This window comes from Macaca thibetana, chromosome X (genome assembly GCF_024542745.1).
Source record: "Macaca thibetana thibetana isolate TM-01 chromosome X, ASM2454274v1, whole genome shotgun sequence".
Taxonomy (NCBI): Eukaryota; Metazoa; Chordata; class Mammalia; order Primates; family Cercopithecidae; genus Macaca; species Macaca thibetana.
Window position 1 is genome coordinate 107,391,092 of NC_065598.1, and position 23,749 is coordinate 107,414,840.

At 41.9% G+C, this 23,749-nt stretch overlaps 1 protein-coding gene across 1 annotated transcript in view; it reads right to left on the reverse strand.

Annotated features, from left to right (window-relative positions):
• TRPC5 (transient receptor potential cation channel subfamily C member 5) overlaps positions 1-23,749 on the reverse strand; it is a 326,188-nt gene that overhangs the window by 70,964 nt on the left and 231,475 nt on the right. The window contains exons 4-7 of the mRNA XM_050776763.1: positions 20,516-20,852; positions 19,035-19,174; positions 13,859-14,181; positions 398-593 (exon numbers count right to left, since the gene is read on the reverse strand). Of these exons, the coding sequence (XP_050632720.1) occupies positions 398-593; positions 13,859-14,181; positions 19,035-19,174; positions 20,516-20,852 (996 nt within the window). The remainder of the gene's footprint in view (positions 1-397; positions 594-13,858; positions 14,182-19,034; positions 19,175-20,515; positions 20,853-23,749) is intronic.

Sequence of the window (23,749 nt, forward strand, 5' to 3'; positions counted from 1 at the left end):
CAGTGAAGCGGGAGATAGGGCTCTCTTGGCTAGAGAACCAGATCAGCTGAATTAACCCTGGAGATGAGTGAGGTGACACATTGTAGCCAAATTGTGCTCAAACCCCAAGTTTTCCACTGAGGCAAGAAAATTGATTCTGAAATTTAGAAATATTTTCAATAAGTAACTAGAAAATCTTATTCACTAGAATAACTTATATTAAATGATCAAGATTCTATAGACTGAAAGTCCAAACTCAATTGCATTGGAAAGAAATAATTCACTCTAACAACTAGGAAAGCTAATGTAAATTAATTGAGGCAGACGAACTCTTTCATTGAGCTTCTAATGGACTCCATGCCAATGTTGCCCCATCCTGAAACGAAAGTAAGCACCCTTGTAAAGCAAATCTACTCACGGCAATAAGCTGATAGGAGTTGTTCATCATAGCAATCAGCATGTTCAGCAGCACTACCAGGGAGATGACGTTGTATGTTCCAAACATGGTAGCTCCTACAAACTCAGTGAATTCGTGTCTGGCTTTCACATTGGTGACATATAGATTTAAAAGGCCAAATACAGACCAGAAGAGTGATTGAAGAGTCTCAAAGAGCCTAAGAGAGATCAAAGAGCAGGTTAGTTAATTCTTTAAGAAGAGCAAGAAAAGAATGAGAAAATGAAAGGTGATCTGCTTAATGAAGGGGCTGCCAGATTTGTGACTGATAGATTAGTGGTCTCACATATTTTGGGCTCTTCCCTAACACAGACTGACCATCCATGTCCATTTGTTTGTTTGTTTCCACTTCTATGTCTTATGCTTTGCTTTTCTACCTGAAATACCATTCCCTCTTCTCAGTCTACGCATAGCCTAAAAATTTTCAAGGCTTATTTCAAGAGCTACTTCCTCTACCAAACTTTCTCTTTTGTCTTCAGACCATGTGATTTTTTTACCATTCTAATTACACAGAGGCAATAAGTACTGTGGTTAAGAATATGGTGCTTGAGGCTGGGCGTGGTGGCTCATGCCTGTAATCCCAGCACTTTGGGAGGCCGAGACAGGCGGATCACAAGGTCAGGGCATCGCGACCATCCTGGCTAACACGGTGAAACCCCGTCTCTACTAAAAATATAAAAAATTAGCCAGGCACGGTGGAGGGCGCCTGTAGTCTCAGCTACTCGGGAGGCTGAGGCAGGAGAATGATGCTTGGGTTAGATTGCACTGGGTTAGAATCTCAGTTCTGGCATTTGCTGGCTGAGTGAACATGAGAACAAATTACCATTTCTGATACTTCTTTTGTGGCTCTCACAGGACCCAGATAGCTCTAAACTGCATGGAGGAGCTTGAGGATTCTCAAATTAACACTTTATACAGATAATTGTTAATGATACATTAACCAACTATTATTGAGGCTTTTATTATTGAGAACTCAACTATTATCGAAAACTTATAAGCATGTTAGGTACTTTTACATACATACATCATCATTATGATCCTTGTAAAATTTTATTGTTACTGATGAGGAAACAGAGATTCAGAGATTGAATGACTTGCCCAAGGACACCTTACTAGTAAGTTTTGAGCCAGAACTCAAATTTAGGTCTCTCTGCCCTTCCAAAAACACTATATTAATGGCTTCTCAAATTATTATTTCCTCTCTTAGTCTTCACATCCAAACATGTAACTGCAATGATATGCTTTTGGTGTCTAGGGTTTCTTTTGCTTTATATTCAGAAATCTGAATACAGCAATAAAAATGCAGCCAGCTCGTGGGTGGCAGAGATTAGCCATTGCCCAAGCCTGTGGAAGTCATGCAGAACATAAGAAATGTTACTTTAAGAATGGATGCATTTTTCAGTGTACTCAAAATGTGTTGTTCTTAATGAGCACAACGTATTTTGAGAGTCTTAGGGATTTGTTCTTTGGTTCATTTTAGAGGTGAGTGAGAGGTGCTTTAAAGAGTCCCTCTGTCAGCCGGGCACGGTGGCTCACGCCTGTAATCCCAGCACTTTGGGAGGCCTCACGCCTGTAATCCCAGCACTTTGGGAGGCCGAGGCGGGCGGATCATGAGGTCAGGAGATCGAGACCATCCTGGCTAACACGGTGAAAACCCGTGTCCACTAAAAAACACAAAAAAGCTAGCCGGGCGAGGTGGCAGGCGCCTGTAGTCCCAGCTACTCGGGAGGCTGAGGCAGGAGAATGGCGTGAACCTGGGAGGCGGAGCTTGCAGTGAGCCGAGATCGCGCCACTGCACTCCAGCCTGGGCCACAGAGCGAGATTCTGTCTCAAAAAAAAATAAAAAAAAAATAAATAAATAAATAAATAAATAAATAAAATAAATTAAAAAAAAAAAGAAAAGAAAAAGAGTCCCTCTGTCTGAAAGTGGTCTGTCCCCCGATCTTTACACAGCTGCCTTCTTATCATCAAGGTCTCGGCTCAAATGTCACTTCTTCAGAGAGGCTTTTCTTGGTTGCTCTACCTAATGTAGCTCCATCAGTTATTCTCTATCCTATTCCCTTGTTTAATTTTCTTTGTAGCACTTGAAGCTTCATAAAATTATATTAGGTGATTTTTGGTTTAAATGTTTACTTTCTGTCCCTCTCCACTAGAATATAAGCTCTATGGAGGCAGAGACATATAGCTACCCTATAGCTGGTACGTAATAGGCACTAAATGACATTTATTGAATAAGTGAATGAATACATGTAAACTATTACTATTACTGTTATCATTAGATTTTTTTTTCTTTTTTTTATTTTTCTTTTTTTTTCTTTTTCTTTTTTTTAATTAATTAATTTATTTATTATTATTATACTTTAAGTTGTAGGGTACATGTGCATAACGTGCAGGTTTGTTACATATATATACTTGTGCCATGTTGGTGTGCTGCACCCATCAACTCATCATTTACATCAGGTATAATCATTAGATTAAAGTAGAGAAGATTCCAATCCCATTGACAATTTTGCATTCAGAAGGCTGCACAATAATGGCTAGTTTATTTTGTTTAAGGCTGTGCTCTGCACTGACCTGACTCTCAAGGGCCCTTTTCAGGGCTGCCTGAGCAATGTGCACATGGCCCTTCTCAACTTGTTAAGTGGCTCTTCTCTGATTATCATAGATAAATTCCATGATCTTTTCAGCATCACACTGCTGGAGAGCTAGCCTAAAAGGAATAAATTTGCTTTTTGTTTGGTGAAAGTAAATGCCAGCTGGTGAAGCATTTGAGAATCAACAGTAAGATGAGTCTGGAGTTCAGGGGCCAGGGCACAAGAACCAGACAATATGGCAAGTCAGACCTATCACAGGACCTTAATTTTCAGGGCCAGGCAATACAGTGCATCACAGAACCAGGCAGAAGGTTGAAAAATGAGGAATACATGGGGCTAAGTAATCTGGCCCCTGCTAGGAGGGCACAGTCAAAACCTGATGATGTCTATTAGATACCAGCAATCAGGCAGGCAGGAGGCCAGCAGTAAATAGCACAAGCAGCTAGCACAGCTGCTAGGTAACAGAAGCCAGGGCAGATTGTAGCTCAGAATTTTAAAAAGCAGTTGCAGTGAGTAGGAATGTCATTCTAAGGAACCAGAGTCCCTGGAAGTTGAATGACCTTGAACACAGAATGCATTCAGTAAGTGTTTGTTGATTTCCTGACAGACACTAAAGCCATCAACTAGGGCAAATATGCAATCAATATGTTGGTAGGGTCTTACTGAATTAGTCGCTTCTCCTGAATAGATGTTACATTCACCTCTAGCCCTACAACAATTAAAATTGCAATGGCTTATGCTTGAGGATAGAGTTTATTGCTAGTTGTTCGACTGACTGATACAAACGTTCCCTAAAAGTAAAAGTCTGAGCATTTAAAATCTTCCCTCAGCCAGGCATGGTGGCTCATGTCTATAATCCCAGAGCTTTGGGAGGCAAAGTTGGGAGGATTACTTGAACCCATGAGTTTGAGACAAGCTTGAGCAACATAACAAAGCCCCATTATCTTAAAAAAAAAAAAAAAAAAAGCCAGGAATGGTGGCGTGTGCCTGTAGTCTCAGTTACGTGGGAGGCTGAGGTGGGAGGATTGCTTGAGCCCAGGAATTTGAGGCTGCGGTGAGCTGTGATCATGCCACTGCACTCCAGCCTGGGTGACAGGGCTAGACCCTGTCTCTCTCTACATATAAGTAAATAAATAAATAATAAACAAACAATGCATGCATGCATAAATAAATCTGCCTTCTACTGTGCTGATATTCTAGTCAGGGAAACCTTATAGATAAAACTGTACAAGAGGGGAAAATGGGGAGGGATAGGAAAGATCATTCCTCTGTTTTGGTGGTTGGTAGTGAGAATGGCCTCAACATGTTTCTCAAAATGTTACAGTGTGGTCAGGAGAAGCTGGCCCGTTTAAAAGCATGCCCAGGTAAAATGAGGGACTGGCATGTGAGGTGGAAAAGAATATTCTGGTAAGACATCGTTGGAGGTTCTGTGACTTCTAGACTCAGTTTAATACACAGGAAAGGGCCACCATTGGTGGCAGTGAGGGTGTACTACTTGGTGTTGGGTCTATATATAATAAAGTCATTTATATAATAAAGTCATCATAGGGATGGAAAGACTTGTTGACAAACCATAGAATCTTAATAACATAGAATATCTTTTCAATTTTAAAGAGGGATTATTTTAGAAAAAGCAACTAGTCCATTTTTATTTAGCAGAGAGTAAACAAACATATGGAACTTGCTAGCTAAAGAAGGGGCATAGATTGAAGACACAAAGATTCAGGAAAACTTGATATTAAATGCACAGAAGACAAATCCATACCAGGTGGTTAAGGGAGAACTTGCACATGTTGGGAGCCATCCACAAATAGATCACAAAGCTAAGAGGTGTACAGTAAAATAGAGATGGGAACTCAGTCCTCTGAACATTTGCCGAAAGTCTCGTCTTTGAGATGAGGAATTACTCTTTCAAAAAGTAGAAGTATGGAGAGGATTTACTCCTCTGGACCTAATTCAGACCAGCAAAGAAGAACTAGAGGGTGAACAAATTAAAGGCTTGTTGGGAGAAAGCAGGGACATCATCCTATATTTTCCAAGTTGTATGTTGATAGCCTAAATGGAGCAAAAGCTATAATTCCAACCCAGGTGACCCTTTGGTGTCATCCTTACCCATTCTACAGTTCCCTGGACCTACTATTTCTCATTATTCTATGCCTTTGACAAACTCCTGTTTCTAGATAGAATACCTTCATCCTGCCCCAACCTCTAGCTTCTACTTCTTTCCTTTCTCCTTTTCTGTCTAATTCCTGTTTGACCTTTGAGGCTCAGTTGAAGCCCCACTTCCACTAGAAGCCTGCCCCAACTCCTTTCCTAACAGGCTTGGTTAGATGCTCCTCTTTTTTGCTCCCATAGCACCCAAGCCTTTTTCCATAAATGCACAAATCACACTGTAGAGGCAATAGAGGAGAGTGCCTAAGAGAGAACTTTAGATCCCACCGTTTATTAAATAACGTTGGGAAAGTTACATAGCCTCTTTCAATTTCAAGTTTTCCTCATCTCAAAAATGATTCTTGGTAGGTTAAATACTAATTGCTAACATTTATTGTGCTCTTACTATGTGCCAAGCATCATGCTTAGTGCTTTGCATATACAGTTATCCCTCAATATCTGCAAAGGGTTGGTTCCAGGACCTCCTGCAGATACCCAAATTCATGGATGCTCAAGTTCCTTATATAAAATGGCATAGTGTTTATGTATAATGTAAGCACATATCCTCCCATATACTTTTTCATTTTGATTGTTTATTTTTATTTATTTATTTATTTTTAGAGAAAAGATCTCTCTGTCATCCAGGCTGGAGTGTGGTGGCACAATTATTGCTTGCTGCAGCTTTGAACTCCTGGGCTCAAGTGACCCTCCTGCCTCAGTCTCCTGAGTAGGTAGGACTACAGGCATGCACCACCACACCCAGCTAACGTTTTCAAAATGCAGCAGCTCACGCCTGTAATCCCAGCACTTTGGGAGGCCAAGTTGGGTGGATCACGAGGTCAGGAGATTGAGACCATCCTGGCTAACACGATGAAACCCCATCTCTACTAAAAATACAAAAAATTAGCTGGGCATGGTGGCGGACACCTGTAGTCCCAGCTACTTGGGAGGCTGAGGCAGGAGAATGGTGTGAACCTGGGAGGTGGAGCTTGCAGTGAGCCGAGATCGTGCCACTGCACTGCAGCCTGGGCAACAAAGCAAGACTCCATCTCAAAAACAAAAAACAAACAAAAAACCAAGCAACAACAACAACAGTTTTTGGAGAGACAGGTGTCTTGCTATATTGCCCACGCCTGTCTTGAACTCCTAGCCTCAAGTGATCCTCCTGCTTCAGCCTCCCAAAGTGTTGGAATTACAGGCATGAACCACCATGCCTGGCCCATTCCATATACTTTATAACATCTCTAGATTATTTATGATAGGTAATACAGTGTGAATGCCATGTAAATAGTTGCCATATTATATTATTTAGAGAATAATGACAGAAAAAAGTCTGTTCATATTCAGTACAGATGCAACCATTCATTTTTAAAAAAATATTTTTGATCCACAGATGGTTGAATCCATGGAAGCAAAAGACATAGATATGAAGGGCTGATTATATTATATTTGGCTATATGTCTATAAAGTAGCGACTATTGTTCTTCTATTTTTCAGATGAGATACTGAGGCACAGAGTGGTCACACAGGCAGGAAGTATCAGAGGTAGAATTTGTACCCAGCTCTTTTGACTCTGAAGCCCACACATGTAACCTCATAACTGTATAACCTAACATACTGCATGTAAAGTGCTCAGCACTTTAAAGTACTTTGCATATGGTAAGCATTAATAATAGCAGCTATTCTAATTGTTTATTTGCATTCCCCATTAGACTATGAACTTCTTGAGGATAAGGATTCCATCTTCCTAGGTATCCTCATTGCCTGGTACATAGGAATTGTTGAAGAAATGTTTATTGAAGGAGTCTATAAAAGATGACAGGAGAAACACATAACCAAAGAAAGTACAAATGAGTAGCACCATCCTGTGATAATAGCATTGGGAAGGATATGGACTGGAATTAGGAGGAAAAGCCAGAGATAACCAATAAGAACCTTTATGACCTGACCAGAACAAAAAGAAGAGTGTTTGATGGGAACTACATGTGTATCCATGTTAGTAAGATAGGAAAATATTGGCTGAATGATGGGTGGAGAAATCACCACTGATTAAGTAGAAGTAGCTACAAATGAATGGTAATAGCCTTGAAGAAGGTCGCAGTGGACTGCTAGGTCACGGCTCTGTCCTATTTAGTTTTTCATGTATTCATGATTATTGCAGCTGTATACAACAAATCTTATGTACCTTTACAAAACCAGACTTACACCTGTATCCCTAGGTAAAAGTACAGACTGGAGCTTGCATGCCTGGATTGAAATCCTGTCTTTGCTACTTACCGTCTATGCAATTCGGGACAGCCTGATTAACTACATTGTACTCTGGTTTCCCTATCTGTAAAATGGGTAAGAACAACACTGTCTACCTGATAGCATGGTAGTGAGGATTACATGAATTAATTCATGAAAAGCTGGTTTGTAATAGTGCCCGTTCCTAGCACTCAGTAAATGCTGATTATTTTCATTATTATTATTAAATCTTCCACATTGTTATTTTACATTCCTTTGTCTTTATAGATTATTCATTTGAATATCTAATTGTACATAGTTGCGATCATAATTTATACAATCTCTAGTGTTTGCTTGTTTGTTCTTGAGACAGAGTCTCTATGCGATGCCCAGGCTGGAGTACAATGGCGCGATCTCAGCTCACTGCAATCTCCGCCTCCCGGATTCAAGTGATTCTCCTGCCCCAGCCTCCTGAGTAGCTGGGATTACAGGCTCATGCCACCATGCCCAGCTAATTTTTGTATTTTTAGTAGAGACGGGATTTTGCCATGTTGGCCAGGCTGGTCTCAAACTCCTTATCTGAGGTGATCCACTCGCCTCAGCCTCCCAAGGTGCTGAGATTACAGGTGTGAGCCACCCTCTCAGCCTGGGATCGATCTATTGATCTATCTATCGCTCTATCTATCTAACATCTATCTATCTGTGTGTGTGTGTGTGTGTGTGTGTGTGTGTGTATATAGATATATATAAAATTTTTTTTTAGACGGAGTCTTACTCTGTTGCCCAGGCTGGAATGCAACAGAGCCCTCTTGGCTCACTGTGTGCAGTCTCTGCCTCCCGGGTTCAAGCAATTCTCCTGCCCCAGTCTCCCAAGTAACTGGCATTACAGGTGTCCACCACTACACTTGGCTGATTTTTGTATTTTTAGTAGAGACGGGGCTTCCTCAGGTTGGCCAGGCTGGTCTCGAACTCCTGACCTCAAGTGATCTGCCCGGTTCGGCCCCCCAAAGTGCTGGGTTTGCAGGTGTGAACCACAGGGCCCAGCCCAATCTCTGTGATTTAAAAAAAATTACACATTTTGGGTTTAGACACTTTTTAATGTATATACAGAGTCTTCATGCGTATCATTTTAATAGCTGCCCAATATTCCACCCAGCGAATACCAAGCCTGCCTGACACTTTTTTCAGTGCTTTGGATGGAAATCGATGGCATGCTTCTTAGATCTTCAGATGACACAAGACTAGAGGGAAAGCTGATAAACTGGATGACAGGATAAAGACTCAGAAAGACTTCAACACCTTGGAGCAAGGGGCTGGAACTAATGAGATGAAATATGTAGGGATCAATGTAGAGCGTTGCTCTTGGGCCAAGTGCCCAAGTACAGGATGAGAGAGGTAGGAGAAAGGCCAAGGGTTTTTGCTGAAAGTAAGCTCAAAGTGGATCAGCAGAGTGACACGACTGGCCAGATACTTCAGTCACCCTGGGGGGCAGGGTGGACAGAAGCAGAAGTAGATTATCTATAATTAAAGACAAGATTACTCTTAGGCCCATGTATGTTGTTGTAAATGGCTTGCACGTGTGCGGAAGTTTCTTTCTAAATACCCGTGAAAACTGGTGAAATCTGAATAAGGCCACTGGATTTTATCAGTGTTGATTTCCTGGTTGTGATAATGTGCTACAGCTATGCAAGATGTTACGCCTGGGAAAAATGGGTGAAGGATTTACAGATTTCTCTATTATTTCTTACAATTACAATGTAACTAAAATTATCTCCAAATAAAAAGCTTAAAAAGAGGATTGCTTTTGGACGTCGTCTTCGTCTTTTCACTCAATTGTTCAGTAGCCATGTTGAGCACCGTCATGTCTTAGGCCCCTCTATGGCAGATGCAAAGTTTACTAAGATGGGAGTCTCAGTCTGGTGGGAGAGAGAGGCACAAATGTCTGAAATACAACAATTTATGTAACATAATGGAGATGTGTTTAGAATGCCATGGGAAACATGCATTCTAGAAGAAGCCTGCAGCTGAGAGTGGGGTTAGAGTGGGTAAGAAAGGCTTTAGAGCAGGTAGTCCTTTGCCATCAACTGAAAAGATGGGTATGAGTTTGCCAGGCTGGCCAGGCGAGGGTGGGTATTCCATTCAGAGGGAATGGCGTGTGATGCACAAAGGTCTGAAGGATTAAGACACTTTCCTGTAGTTGGAGAACAGCAAAATGTTGACAAAGGAGGAGAGCGGTAAAAGACCGGAGAGGCAAGAGTCAGATTACCAGGCCCTGTGTGTTATGTGTGTTATGGTAAAGAGGCAGGATTTTTTGGAGAAGATTCAGATATTCTGGCAGGCGTGAAGCCAGTGGGGGCCAGGATGCAACGGGTATTTAGAAAGAAACTTCCGCATAGTAGGTGGGAGATTGTTTGGAGAGAAGACCAGATTGGAGGCAGGGAGACCAGTCAAGGGTCTGTTGCCACAGTCCTTGGGAGAAATAATTTAGGCCTGAACCAGGATGGTTGGATGAGTGTGTGTGTGTGTGGTGTGTGTGTGTGTGTGTGTGTGTGTGTGAGAGAGAGAGAGGTATTCAAGAGATATTTTGGAAGTAGAACTGATTGGGCTGAGTGACATACTTGATGATGTGTTTCATGAGGGAGGAGTCTGGTTAGTGTCATTTAATGAGATGAGGAATTAAAGGGGATATAGGTTGGAAGTGAATATACAGAGATAAGGGATAAGGAATTTAGTTGTGGACATCCTGTATTTGAAGGGCCTGTGAAACAGCCAGGTGTATTCAGGAGGTGAGGGCTGGAACAAGTTAGCTTCTTTTTCTCTCACAAGTCCTGTGCCTTCAGAATGATAATGTCTTTCTAATTATTTCTCTTGACAGCAGATGAAGGCCACGTATTCCCAGTATGCAATACCAAACTCAAACCCCCAGCAGTACTGTCATGTGGTTGTCAGCAAAGACAGTGAGTTTCCCTTAAATTGTATGCCTAAGGAGAAAAGATTTTTTTTCTTTTTCCTTCCCTCCCTCCCTTCCTTCCTTCCTTCCTTCCTTCCTTCCTTCCTTCCTTCCTTCCCTCCTTCTCTCCCTCCCTCCCTCCCTCCCTCCCTCCCTCCCTCCCTCCCCTCCCTCCCTCCCTCCCTTCCTTTCTCTTTATTTTTTTCCCCACAATTTGGCTTTATTTTGCAGTACAGAAATCATTTGGAGCCATTCTGAGACAGAAGTAGAGGCTCTGTCATGTCAATACTGCATTGCAGCTTGGTCCACTGAAGAAGCCACGCCTGAGATATAAAAGATGCTCTACGCTTTACCCGCTTTATGTTTGCTTCCTCTCCCCTTTTCCCTCATAAACTTTATTGGGTTAAAATACCACATACAGGCTTTCTCCAAATGACTCCCTATGTCTGGAGTTTGGTTAGAGTTTTATGCCCACATAAACCAAACTTGTGGCTATGCTATTTGGGCCCTGCCATAACATTTGACATAATACAAAACATAAAGTTACAGGGAAAACTTCTGGATACCATCCCAAACCGTGAAATATTCAATTTAGAATGTCCTGAACCTCAAGAGGACGGATGGCACACATCCTGTATGGATCCAGTTCTTGAGGAGCAGAAGCACACAGCTACACTGATTAAAATATACAAATACTGTCTCAAGTTGTCTGTATTGGTATCCCAATGTTTGTTTAAAACTGATCCTTCGCTAGAAAAAAAAAAAAAAAAAGCCAGAAAAAAGCCAGTTTGGTTAAATTGAACAGAATGTGGTAACTGCCAATTCTGAATAGCCACTCCATGAAAACTCTTTTTTTTTTTTTGGTTTGTTTGAGATGGAGTTTTGCTCTTGTTGCCCAGGCTGGAGTGCAATGGTGGGATCTCAGCTCACTGCAACCTCCGCCTCCCGGGTTCAAGCGATTCTCCTGCCTCAGCCTCCCGAGGAGCTGGGATTACAGGCATGTGGCACCACGCCTGGCTAATTTTGTATTTTTGGTAGAAACAGGGTTTCTTCATGTTGGCCAGGCTGGTCTTGAACTCCCGACCTCAGGTGATCTTCCTGCCTCGGCCTCCCAAAGTGCTGGGATTATAGGTTTGAGTCACTGCACCTGGCCTGTTTTTTTCTTTTTTTATGTGGAAGAAAAGCAATGGCATCTCTGGAGAATCAGAAGGAAAAGGATGACAATAAGCAGGTACCAAACTTTCCACTAGATACATAAACAAACTATCCCCTTCTCTAAAAGCAGAATCTTTCTTACTCCCTGGCTGAGTAACGTGTATTTTAACAGGTATGATAAATGCCTGAGGCCAGGTGCGGTGGCTCAGACCTGTAATCCCAGTACTTTGGGAGGCTGAGACGAGTGGATCACCTGAGGTCAGGAGTTCGAGACCAGCCTGGACAACATGGCAAAACTCCATCTCTACTAAAAATATAAAGATTAGCCAGGCATGGTCACGGGCAACTGTAATCCCAGCTACTCAGGAGACTGAGGCACAAGAATTGCTTGAACCTGGGAGAGAGATGTTGCAGTGAGCTGGGATCATGCCACTGTACTCCAGCCTGGGTGACAGAGCAAGACTCAGTCTCGAATGAATGAATGAATGCCTGAGTTGAGGCATTTAAAAGAAAGCAGCCTTTTATGGAGGAAAAAAATCAACTGATAGAGGGAAAGTTGAGGTAACATTACTGCTGATTTGGCCCGACCATGACAATGCTTCTTCATATCTGACACCCCAAGATATAATTTTGTGTATGACAGGTGCCCATTCTTTTCAATCATCACTGCTAGGCAAGTGATAGGAGCAAAATGTCAGTTGGCAACAGGGGTGTTAATAATCACTACAAACTTGCAAGGAGGCATTTCATAAATTTCCTCAGCAGAGTGCACGTGAGAGCATAATTGGCAGGGACCTGACCTCCTGAAAGGCACCTCTCATTCATGTATTTAATTCTGTTGAACACTTTGATGGGAACAAATGCAGTCTCCTGGTGCTCAAGCCACTACACAATTGCTCTCTATGTTGAAAATAGGTTGCTGTGAGTTCTGTCTCTAGAGTAATGCAGGAGAGGAAGCCATTCCTAGTCAAGAGGCACTAGGAAGCTGATAAGCTGATGTTATGCACTCCTGGTTGGCTTAACCAAAGCAGCACTATCTCTCTGTCAACCCATTTTGGACCCCTTCTCCTTGCACATGAATCTGGTTTCCCACCCAAGATTTAGCCCTGAGTTTCGGGAAGAGAGACAAGGAGCATGGCCTAGTGCAGGAGGTTTAATCATAGATTCCATTCTCCTGTCTATTAACATGCCACTGAGCTGTGGTTTGTGTGAATCCATTTTAGGAAATGCTGCTAGAGACAAATAACGAGAATCAGCTAGATAGCACTGTTTTTTTTTTTTTTTTGTTGTTGTTGTTGTTGTTTTTTGTTTTTCTCTATCAATGCAACAGTCCTTTTTTTCTCTGGCCTTTGTTGTGGAGCATATTTCTAGAATCTCCAAGTCCACTGAACTGTGTTGGTTTATGGAGTTGTAAGGAAACAATTGTATCTTAGTTTAATGACTAAGAATCTTGTATGACCTTGGGGTCATTGCTATGAATACCAGTGATGAGTTGCACTCTCCAGAAGTACGGGTGGAGATGGACAAGGTGTAGAACACTGAGTTCAGGGTCAGCCCAGGACAGCTCCTAACAGCCTGACATGTACTTATTTGTTTTCTCTTGTCTATTTCCTCTAGCATTGATTTATCAGAAAATGAAAGCCATTCTGAAGGCTTGAAGGTCCCCCGAAAAGTAGGTCTTGACAGTACTAAGCAAAGGCATAGGAGTTCCATGTGTTCAGAGGCAGTGGACTTGTGGACAGAATCATGAGTTATCTCTTGTGTCCTGGGACATTTCTAATTAGTGCTGGGTTCCACTTGGCCCACCTGAAACCTTAAATTAATGTAGCAGGAGAGTGGATTCTAGTCCTACCTTCAGCCTGTCCCCTCTCGAGATTACACCTATGAATGGGGGTGCATTAAGATATGTTTGCATTCTTCCTTGATTCATAATAGTTAAGTTAGCTTTGGTAGCCACTCATTCAGAGGAATAGCTTTGTTGTTTCATTACCTTGGTGCCACATTTTGAGTGAGGAATTATCTACCTCACCCCAAGTAATTCTTTTAAAAATATGTAATGCTACCAACGTAGTTCAGAACCAACTCTTTAGATGACTTCCTGGAATCCCATGTGTGTGCTTGTTTCTTTCCTACCTCACCTAACTTCACTTCGTCTCCTAGTACCCTGTAGCGAGAGAAGAACATTCTTCCACCTCTGACCCTTTGGGTGGATCCACAGTGAGCACTGCCTTCACAGTCAAGTGACAGTGATGAAACTGTAGGCTGAAAACAAGACAAAAATGGAAAAAGCGGAAAAATGGCAAAAAAAAAAAAAAAAAAAAGATAAAAAAGGAAAGGGGATTGTCTTACGTGGAGAAGGCATTGTTCTGTTTCTCACATCGGATCCCCTTGCAGTTGTTAGGCTCATCGATAGCTCTGGTTTCATAATAGAAGTAAAGCTGGTTCAGTCCATTGGCAAAAGCTAGTAGTACCAGGCAGTAGATAAAGAGGAATTTGAGGATATCAAGCAGCATGCGTCCCAAAGAGATCTGCAGAGGTCCTAAGTGGGAGTTGGCTGTGAACAGGGATATGAGACGCAACGAACTTAAAATGTTGGAAATCGCGAAGAGTGCTTCTGCAATCAGAGTCGGGTGCCACATTTCCCATTCCTCCCTTGGACGAGAACCATTATACTGAAAGAAATAACAAGTGCACAAGATGAGAGGTACAGTGAGCATTTTTAAAACTTTCCCTTTTTTTCCTTCCTTCCATACCCAAACAAAGCCACCAAAATATGCATCAAGCTTTCATTATGCAACAGGCCCCATGCATGACACTATTTGTCTTTCTCACCCCACCCAATTAATATGTGCTGCTAACAACTCTCTTCCTCCCACTCCCATCCACATATATACCTAGGATGTACACGCAGAAGAATACATTTTAGATCAATCATCTGGAGCAACCTCCTGTGGTTTATCAATAGACATTTTCTAACTGTGGGTTTACCAGATTATTGGGGAGTGTCACCGAGACAGAGGCACTAGTATGCCCAAGGTAGTGGGGAAAAATCACCCTGCTTCCCAAAGATTTCAAATCAAATGGACTTCCTCAAGCCCTCATTGGGCTCTGAGCACCATGGACAACCTGCTGTTACTGAAAGACAAGGGGTAGAAGCAGCCTTCTCGGTATGCAGTGTTCATTCTCATATCCTTGCTGACTGCAGTTTGGGGCTGATGGAGGATCCTTAGGGAGCCACTCACTGGAGCTTTCTGCTGAATTTTTAGCAGGCTGTAATGTATTCTACACTACTGCAAATGGCATGTCAACCTTTCAGGTAATGAATTTAGTACTGCCCCACACAGTGGTGTGTGGATGTATTTTACAGTTCATTTGACAACCCTGTAAGTTAGAATGTTCCTTCAGCACACATGAAAAACCAGGGGCTTGAAGGAGGGGAAGAACCATTACTTATTGGGTTGGTTACCCATTCCAGGTTTCCAGCTCCCGGCACATTAGGAGTAGCCTTTTAGAAAGATGACTTCATCCTGAGATCTGAGCTCCAATTTGGGCATTGTCACTTAAAACTGCCTGTATCTTTTAATTTCACCATAAAATGAGGATAATGCCTCCTACCCACTGCACATGTTTGTGATTCTGTATCCATATGCAAAAGTCTGTGTACTCCATAAGTGGAGATGTTATGGAAATACAAGGAATTACTTATTACCTTCCCAAGACAGAAGTAGATTTTGCCTGGAATTTAATTTGAAGCATATTGCCTTGAGCTCACATTTAAATATCACAATTTCTCAGGACTAAATGTAAACAACTTTCCTGAGAAAATGTTGCACTGGGGGCCAAATTATATTGTTAGCATTTCTAAAATGTGCTTCAGTTCCAACAACTGAGGAAACTGGTGCGGTTAAAATCACTTGTGTGTATCCAATATTCTTCACTGTCAGAGGAGCTTGGAGAAACCATGCCACATTTGTACTTCTGCTTCAGATAGGCTTTAGGTGGCCAATCAGTTTTATGTACTCTTCGCCAAATCTTATATTTCTACATTTTTCCTCCCCCAACAAACATGCACTGCATTATTGTGAGGGGTAGGAACGGTTATGCCTGTTTTACAAATGGAAGAAATCCAGATAGGCAGAGTGACTTGCTAAAGATCACACAGCAAGTCAGTGGCAGAGCCAGCAAGAAGTAATCCACAGGTCTCCAGACACTCAGTCTAGCACTATTTCTATTAAATGTTACTTATATGATAGTTGACATCACAGCACAGATGATAGATTAGCTTTTAAAGGTTTGAGGTATATGTGAAAGATAGTCTCTTTGCTGATAACAAAACAGACCTATGTTTTAAAACTAGAAATCACCAACTGGAACATGTATAGCTCATAATTTGGGGTTTTCTCTCTCCTCATTTGGAACTGTAACCTCAGGGATGTCTGCTGCCCATGGGATGGTGAATCTGAATTTGTGGAACACTCAGAAGTGTAAAACATGATTCTCGTGGCAAATTTATACTTTGAACATAGATACTTTGCACCTTTGGAGAAAGATATAGCATGTATGTGCAGGGAATAAACATGGAACTCATCTGGCACAGAGATTGGCAAACTTTTTCTGTCAAGAACCAGATAGTATATATTTTTGGCTTTGTGGGCTCCATGGTTCCCATCACAACTACTCAATGCTTCCTTTGTAATCCTAAAGCAGCCCTAGACAATATGCAACCACATGGACATGGCAGAAGGCCAGGTTTGGCCCACAGACCATAGTTTGTTGACACCTGATCTAACACGGTGGTTTTAAACTGTGTTCCTTAGAGCCTGGGGGTTTAATGGAGGCATCTCATAGCTACTGTGGAAGCCAAAGTGGAGGCTTAGAAGACTCATTCCTCAAGCCAAACTCAGTCCTTTGGGCTTTTTTATATATTGGATTACTGTGTGAGTTTTTGCTTAAAGATGTGCTAACACGAGGAAAAAATTTTAAAAGGTTGAGCACCATTGATCTAGTTTAATCTACTGCTTATTTATCAGAGGCAGAATCTACAGCTCAGAAAGGTAGAGGGATTGCCTATGGTAATCCTGCTCATGCGTATGAGATTGGGAATTAAATTCAGATCTCCTGACTCTTGAGTTAGTAATATTTGGAGACAAGTGATTTTTCTTACATCCTTTGAAATGGAATGCAGTTAGAAAATTGGCCTTCTTGCCTTTCAAAGGATGTAAATTGCATTTTATAAACCCTAAAGCAAAACATGAAGAGGAACAGCTCAATGTGGGGACTCAATAGTAATAAGAATTTGAGGGGGGTGTTATTATGTCTTTAGCTAAGCACTGACTGAAAAAAAGGCCATTAACTCAGTGGGTAGCATAGTCCAGATTTACTTGGCACACATGGAAACGAGGCAGTGGTGGAATAGATCTAGGTGGTAGTAGTATCCTAGAAAAGCAAAGAATGGTTATTCTCCATTTGTGGAATCATCTGGGGGCAACAAGGGTCAATCTTATATATATTTGCTCCTTTTGAGTATTTTGATGTGTGCTTTTTGGTTCTTGCTTTAGATCATGTAAAGTGGAACAGATATTGTTGACTAATTTTGCACTCTAATAAAATAAATGATCTTTAAAACCAGCTCATTCCTTGGTGCTTCTGTACTGCTTCAGTACCATGGTGATTGAAAAAGGTTCAAGGAGCCTGTGGAGCAGTTCTTATGGCTTTGCCTCATAGAAGTTGGCTCAGCCTGCTTGGGGAAAGTCATCCAGCCTGGACTTCTGTGGATGGGTAGATCTGATTACCCTCATTTATAAATTCTCATTGCAAATCCAAATTTTGCATGTGGCCTGTCTTGCTTTGTAAATTCTTTTTTGGGAAGGACTCCAACTTCTTGGCAAAGGTCTCCTTTGAATAAAGTGTTTGCCAGTTAAGGGGCATTTACCCAGCTTAATAGAGCAGATTTATCCTTATATTTTGTGATGGAGAAGTATCTAACTCTTTGGAAGCCTCTCCAGTAAAGTCGGACAGGTCATGTGATTAGCTAATGTTGAGAATCTACAGATACATTTTTCATATCCCCAAATGTTAATCCTTTTCTTTATCATTTATTCTAAGCTTTCCTGTTTAAACAAAACCCACCAATTTCTAGATTGATAATTTATGGTCCCTCCAGTGTATAAATACCATTTCCAAAGGAAGAACTTTTCCCTTTACTTAACAATGTTACTTAGTCAGCAGAGTGCCAGAATGACATGGATTTCACCCAGGCACATTAACTAGGGATTCAAACATTTTCCTCACCAGCTTTTTCTCTTAAGGAAGTTGTAAGTATGTGTTAAATGATCACCACATGTATAGGGCCTACTCTTGGGCTCCTTTCAAAAATGTTTCATGACTGCATTCAATATGCATGCTCTACATAACTCCCAAGGTCTTAAAATTTATGCAATATGCATATTAGGGATACAAAAATAAACTAAGTTGTTGGAGATTTGGGGGACAGCCATATTTCCATTCTAAAAGTCCTTAATGTGGAATTTAGAGCCAAAAAGCATGACTGACTATACAATCTTGGAGACTGAATTGTCAGCATGATGGAGAAGTTTAACTCAGGCTACAAGGAGGACAGCAATCCCATGATTTAATAAGCACCAGACCTGAACTCAGAGCCTGTGATTACCCAAAGTAAGACGTCAGACATAAAGTTTTTTTCAGGATAATTCGAGCTGAATATCGTGAGGGAAAAGCATTAAGGTGGTGTGTGTGTGTGTGTGTGTGTGTGTGTATACATCTGAATTGGTAGAGAAGCACAGGTTGGGTGATACTAAAAATGCTGGATTTATAACTGCTTGAGTGGTTATCCTGGTGGTGGAAGTGATGAGCAAGGAAGAAGCTATTAAAAGTCTATGCCACCTGTAGTCAAATGTCTGGGATTCCGCTACTTGTCATTATATGAAGAGCAGTTGAGAGAAATGGGAATGTTTAGCTTTGAGAAGAGACAACTCAGAGGGTTAGGGAGAGATGATGTCATATCAGAAGCATTGTTAGGAAGAAACAGTCTTGTTTTGTATGACCCCACAGGGAGGAAGAATTACTAATGATTATGTCACAGAGAGAATAATATTAGACATATATAAAGTAGCCCTTTTTAATGAGGTGACAAGGATTAAGAGAAGCTTTTGAAGACAGTGAATTCAGTGAATTTTCTGCCCCAGCCCCATGCAAGCATCATTGGGCCATTATGTTGGCAAGGACATCGTAGAGAGCACTTAAACACTGAAAGCTGAAGACCCCTTTATCCTGAAAGCCTCAGAAGCTAATGATTCATTTGCAAATTGTTCCATTTTCCACTTTCTTTGCTTAGGTGGACACTGCTTACAAACCACTGAAAGAATGTCTGTTTATATGGTAATTTCCCACATGGATTGAGCCATCATCATCATCACTTTTTCTCAAAACTTTTTATGCTCTCAGTGCAAAAGCTTAATGTAGCCAAAATCGCTGTGTAGGAAAAATGGCAGACATTTCAATTTACCTTGACATAGGCCACAATCTTCAAGGAAATAGTTGCCAGGTAGAGGGAGTTCATTGCGAAATCCATCAGGTTCCACCAGTCATGGATGTATTCAGTAAATCCACCATCCCACATTTCCTTAATCTCACCCCAAATGAAACCTGAATAATGGAGGCAAACAGTTTATTTCTACATAGGGTCAGCCCTGGTCATCATAGAAGGATCCCCCCCTCGAAGTGAATAAGGATGGAATTAAGGAATGAATTAGGGTCTCAGTGGAGTGAAGCCTTGAGAGACAATAATCACTTGCTTTCCTACTCCACCTCCCAGTTTTGAACTTGCCAAACTTGATAGGCTTTTCCTGAGAATGCCCATATGTTATACTTTCTGGGTACTACTCTTAGCATTTTTACTATAGTTACTGAAATGCTGTTGCAATTTTGGGTGCCTGTTTCTACTTTCTTTCCATTTTGGAATGGGAGTAATTTCATCAATAAATTAATTAGATCGGTATTATCCCATAGTCCTTACTTTCCACTAGGTTCAGGAAAGAAAACTTCTCAATGTGTTTTGAGGTGAGCAAGCTGATCATAGATCAAATTACCAGATGTTGGGGCTAAAGCTAGGCAATGGGGCCCAACATAATTTATAACTCATTTTTCCCCCCTTTTTTCTTTCATCAAGTAGAAGTGTTGTAAAATTTTACCTGATGACATGGATGTTTCTTCAGCCTTGAAATAAAGAAAATAGTAAAAGGTGTGGTTGTGGTCTAGGGCAGCACTTTCTCAGACTTTAAAGTACATGTGAATTATCTGAAGATCATGTTAAAATTCAGATCTCAGGTGGCACCTGAGGTTCTGTGTGTCAAATAATCTCCCAGGTGGTACTGGTATTGCTGGTTTGGGGACCACAGTTCGAGTAGCAAGGACTTAGAAGATGGCCGTGTGCTGGAGACTCCAGTGCAATCTAATTATGCCTGGAGACTGCTGGTAGGGCTGCTTTTACCATGATGTGTGTGAATTCCCCCTTGGTTGTGAAATCAGTGTCCAAATAGAATGTAGACCTTGAACAAGAACTGAGTCACGTGGAGTAGCTATGAGAAATTAGCAGATTCATGTGTCCCTTAGTTATGGGAAAAGGTGCTTTGAATAGACTGATCAGCACTTGCTCTGCCTACCTTACTTGAGGCCTGTCCTGACTGATACTTGGCTTTGTCTCTAGAATAACTGACAGACAGCTTCTCTGTCCTTGAAGATATTAGATTAGCAAAAGCAAGCCCTAGGTGTACTGCCAATCTCACCATGGACGAGGCAATATTGAATGACCAGGGTCTGGGACAGAAGGAACTACATTTCTGAGACTCCCAAGAAAGGACTACCACACTGCATGGGGGTGGGCTGGGGGTACCCTAGCTCAGAGCTAGTCTGACTGCCTGTTCTAGTAGTTTATTTAAACAGGACTATCAGGCAGTCTGGCCATAGCTCCTGGTCCCTTTGACTCACCTAGAACCCAAGGCAATATCATCCATTCCACGACAGTTGGGGGAGGCCCCTGTACATGAAGGTCTGTCCTGACAATGTGCTGAGAAGCCAGGAGAAGCATAAAGAGGAAGGTCAAATAGGATGCTGTGTGGCAGATAAACTTGATAAAGGGTTTCTTGATGAACAGCCCAAGGTTGCTCCTGGGTGAGATCAGGTAGGCTATAGACAGCATGGGAAACAGGAACCCAATGGTCATGCAGGTTAGAAGCTTGACTACCCAGTGTTTCCGCCGCCATCCAGGGAAGCCGTCATACCACAGGGTGGCAAGCAACTGTTGGCAGTTGGGCTGAGCAACAAACTGGGAAAAGAAGAAAACAAGTTAGGCATCTGGAATGTCCAGGAGAAAGTCTACCATCATAATACCTCTCCTAGTTTACAGTCAGTTCTGGCAAGGGGTTGTATGGCCCATCCCCAGAAGAGGCCTGTTTTCTAGGTTCCTGTGACTGCATCTAACCCCAGAGATGGCTCTACATGTCAAAATATGAAACTAGATTTTCCTTAGTGTTCATTATTTTTTAATATATTAAAACAAAATCACTCTGTCTGGTTCGTGCTTTGGCATGCCTTCCTATTGTCCCTCCTACCCTGTCACAGTTGTGTTTCCTCAAACCTGGTTTTATATCAGAATCATCCAGGGAATATTAAAAAATCTAAATCCCCACGTCCTTCCACAGACTCACTAAATGAGACTCTGGGGTGGGGATGGAGGAGGTAGTAGAGCCTGGGTAGCTGTTTTACAAACTCTCCTGGGAACTTATATGCCTTTTAGCAGAGAACCATGGAGATAATTCATTTCAAATTGATTCACATCTGCTCACTCCCTTAGTCTACGTGAGGTCATCATCAATGTGCACTCTGTTTGGGCAAACATAAACTGGCAGGGAATAAACCCATGCCTGTAGCTAGGGTTTGAAATGAAAATGAGTTCCCTTTTATATTTTGTTTTATTATTCTTGATTTTGTTTTGAGCACCTCTTGGTTAGCTTGTAATGAATCAGGTTGCTACTGTGCCATCTATTTAACACCGTCTCTAGTCTAGACATGCAAAAGAGGAAAAAATATTGGGGGGCTGGCATTACGCTATTGCATACTAACCCAGCTGGGATTTTACTCGAAGGCAATCTACAAAGTGTCAGTGATTAATAATTAAGGAATCATCAGCATTGCAAATCATTATCCAGCTGCTACTTCCTGGTGAGTGACTCAACAGGGAGCTCAACTGTCAACTATGATTTTAAATACTGCCTACATTTGACAATCCCAGCTTCCCATGGGACAGGTTAAACAGAGCTGCACCATTTAGCTTACTAGTACAAAGAAACCATTCTTCTTCTCCTTGAGCACATAGTTGGATTACATTACCCAGGCTCCCTTGCAGTGAGGTGTGGCCACATGACTAATTTCTCACTGTGGGAAATGCTGTGTGGCACTACTTGGCCTGGCCTATAGAAGTCTCCCATGTGTGCTCCTCCATGTTCTTTTCCTTTTCTGACTGACTGGGATGTGATAACCTGGCGTGATCTAGGGGCTTCTGTCAGCCCCCGTCCCTCAATAACCGTGTTAGCAGAACTAGCCTGCTGAACAAGAATACCTGTTTTGGACTGTTACATCACGGAGAAAGTTCTGTTGTGTTAGAGCCATTATATATTTTGGGGTCTAGCCTGTCCTAATGAAGATTACTGGTATGAAACTACCAAAAATAAACTCTAAAATGTTTTCATCCTGTGATCTCATTTCCTCCAAACATATTCATGATCTCCATTATGTCCTCACACTTCCTTTCCACACATTCATACACAAAAAGACAAAATCCTATAGTCCCTTTCTACCTTTTTTTTTTTTTTTTGGCCATAGTAGCCTATGCCAAAGGCTGGGATGATGAAGTTCAAGAAAATACAGAAAAGTCAAACAATAAAGCAAGACCTTTGCAGCAGAAGAACTGCTGGGAGCTCACATTCTACTGAGGGAAACAGAAGCACAAAAGGAGAGTTACACAATTGTATAGTAAGGGCACCGAAAACGATATGACCATGTCATAATTGGAGCACGAAGGAGGGACAAATCTGGATCGATTAGCGAAGGCTTCCTGGAGCAGGTGATACCTGCCTGGAGCATTAAAAGATGTGCAACAGTTGCCTAGGTGTGGGAGAGGAGAAGAAAAGAGAGTAAACAGCCAGAGCAGAGACGATCACATGACTAAGGCATAGAGGTGAAAAAGAGCCTGTCTTGTGTGTGGGGGGCTACAGTAGTCGGGGTGGCTGCAGCTTAAATTGCAAGGCTGTGAATGACAAGTGACCAGGCTGGAGAGGTAAACAGGGGTTAGAGAAGATCAAGACGATGGTCTTTGGCCATTAAAAATAGTATGGACTCAGCTGGGCACGGTGGCTCATGCCTGTAGTCCTGGCGCTTTGAGAGGCTGAGGCGGGGAGATCGCTTGAGGCCAGGAATTCAAGACCAGTCTTGCCAACATGGTGAAACCCCGTCTCTACTAAAAATACAAAAATTGCGGGGCATGTTGGCGTGCACCTGTAATCCCAGCTACTCAGGTGGCTGAGGCAAGAGAATCGCTTGAAACCCAGGAGGCAGAGGCTGCAGTGAGCAGAGATCGTGCCACTGCACTCCAGCCTGGGCAAAAGAGTGAGACCCTGTCTCAAATAATAATAATAATAATAATAATAATAATAATAATAGCCAAGGAGGGCAGATCACTTGAGGTCAGGAGTTTGAGGCCAGCCTGGCCAACATGATGAAATCCCGTTTCTACTAAAAATACAAAAATTAGCTGGGTGTAGTGGTGTGTGCCTGTAATCCCAGCTACTCGGGAGGGTGGGGCAGGAGAATCGCTTGAGCCCAGAAGGTGGAGGTTGCAGTGAGCCGAGATTGCGCCACTGCACACTGCACTCTAGGCTGGGCAACAGAGCAAGACTCCATCTCCAAAAATAAATAAATAAATAAATAACCATAGTATGGACTATTTTAAGAGCAATGAGAAGCCATAAGTAGTGTGAGTGTGTGTATGTGTGTGTGTGTGTGTGTAGAGTAGTATAATAAAGCAGTTACAACTGACTCTATTGTTTACTAACAGTGTAACTGAACAAGTTCTACTCTGTTTTAATGTCTTCCTCTAAAGAATGGAGATGATAATATCTACCTTATAGGGTTGGTGTGAGGATTAAGATCAGTTACTACATACAG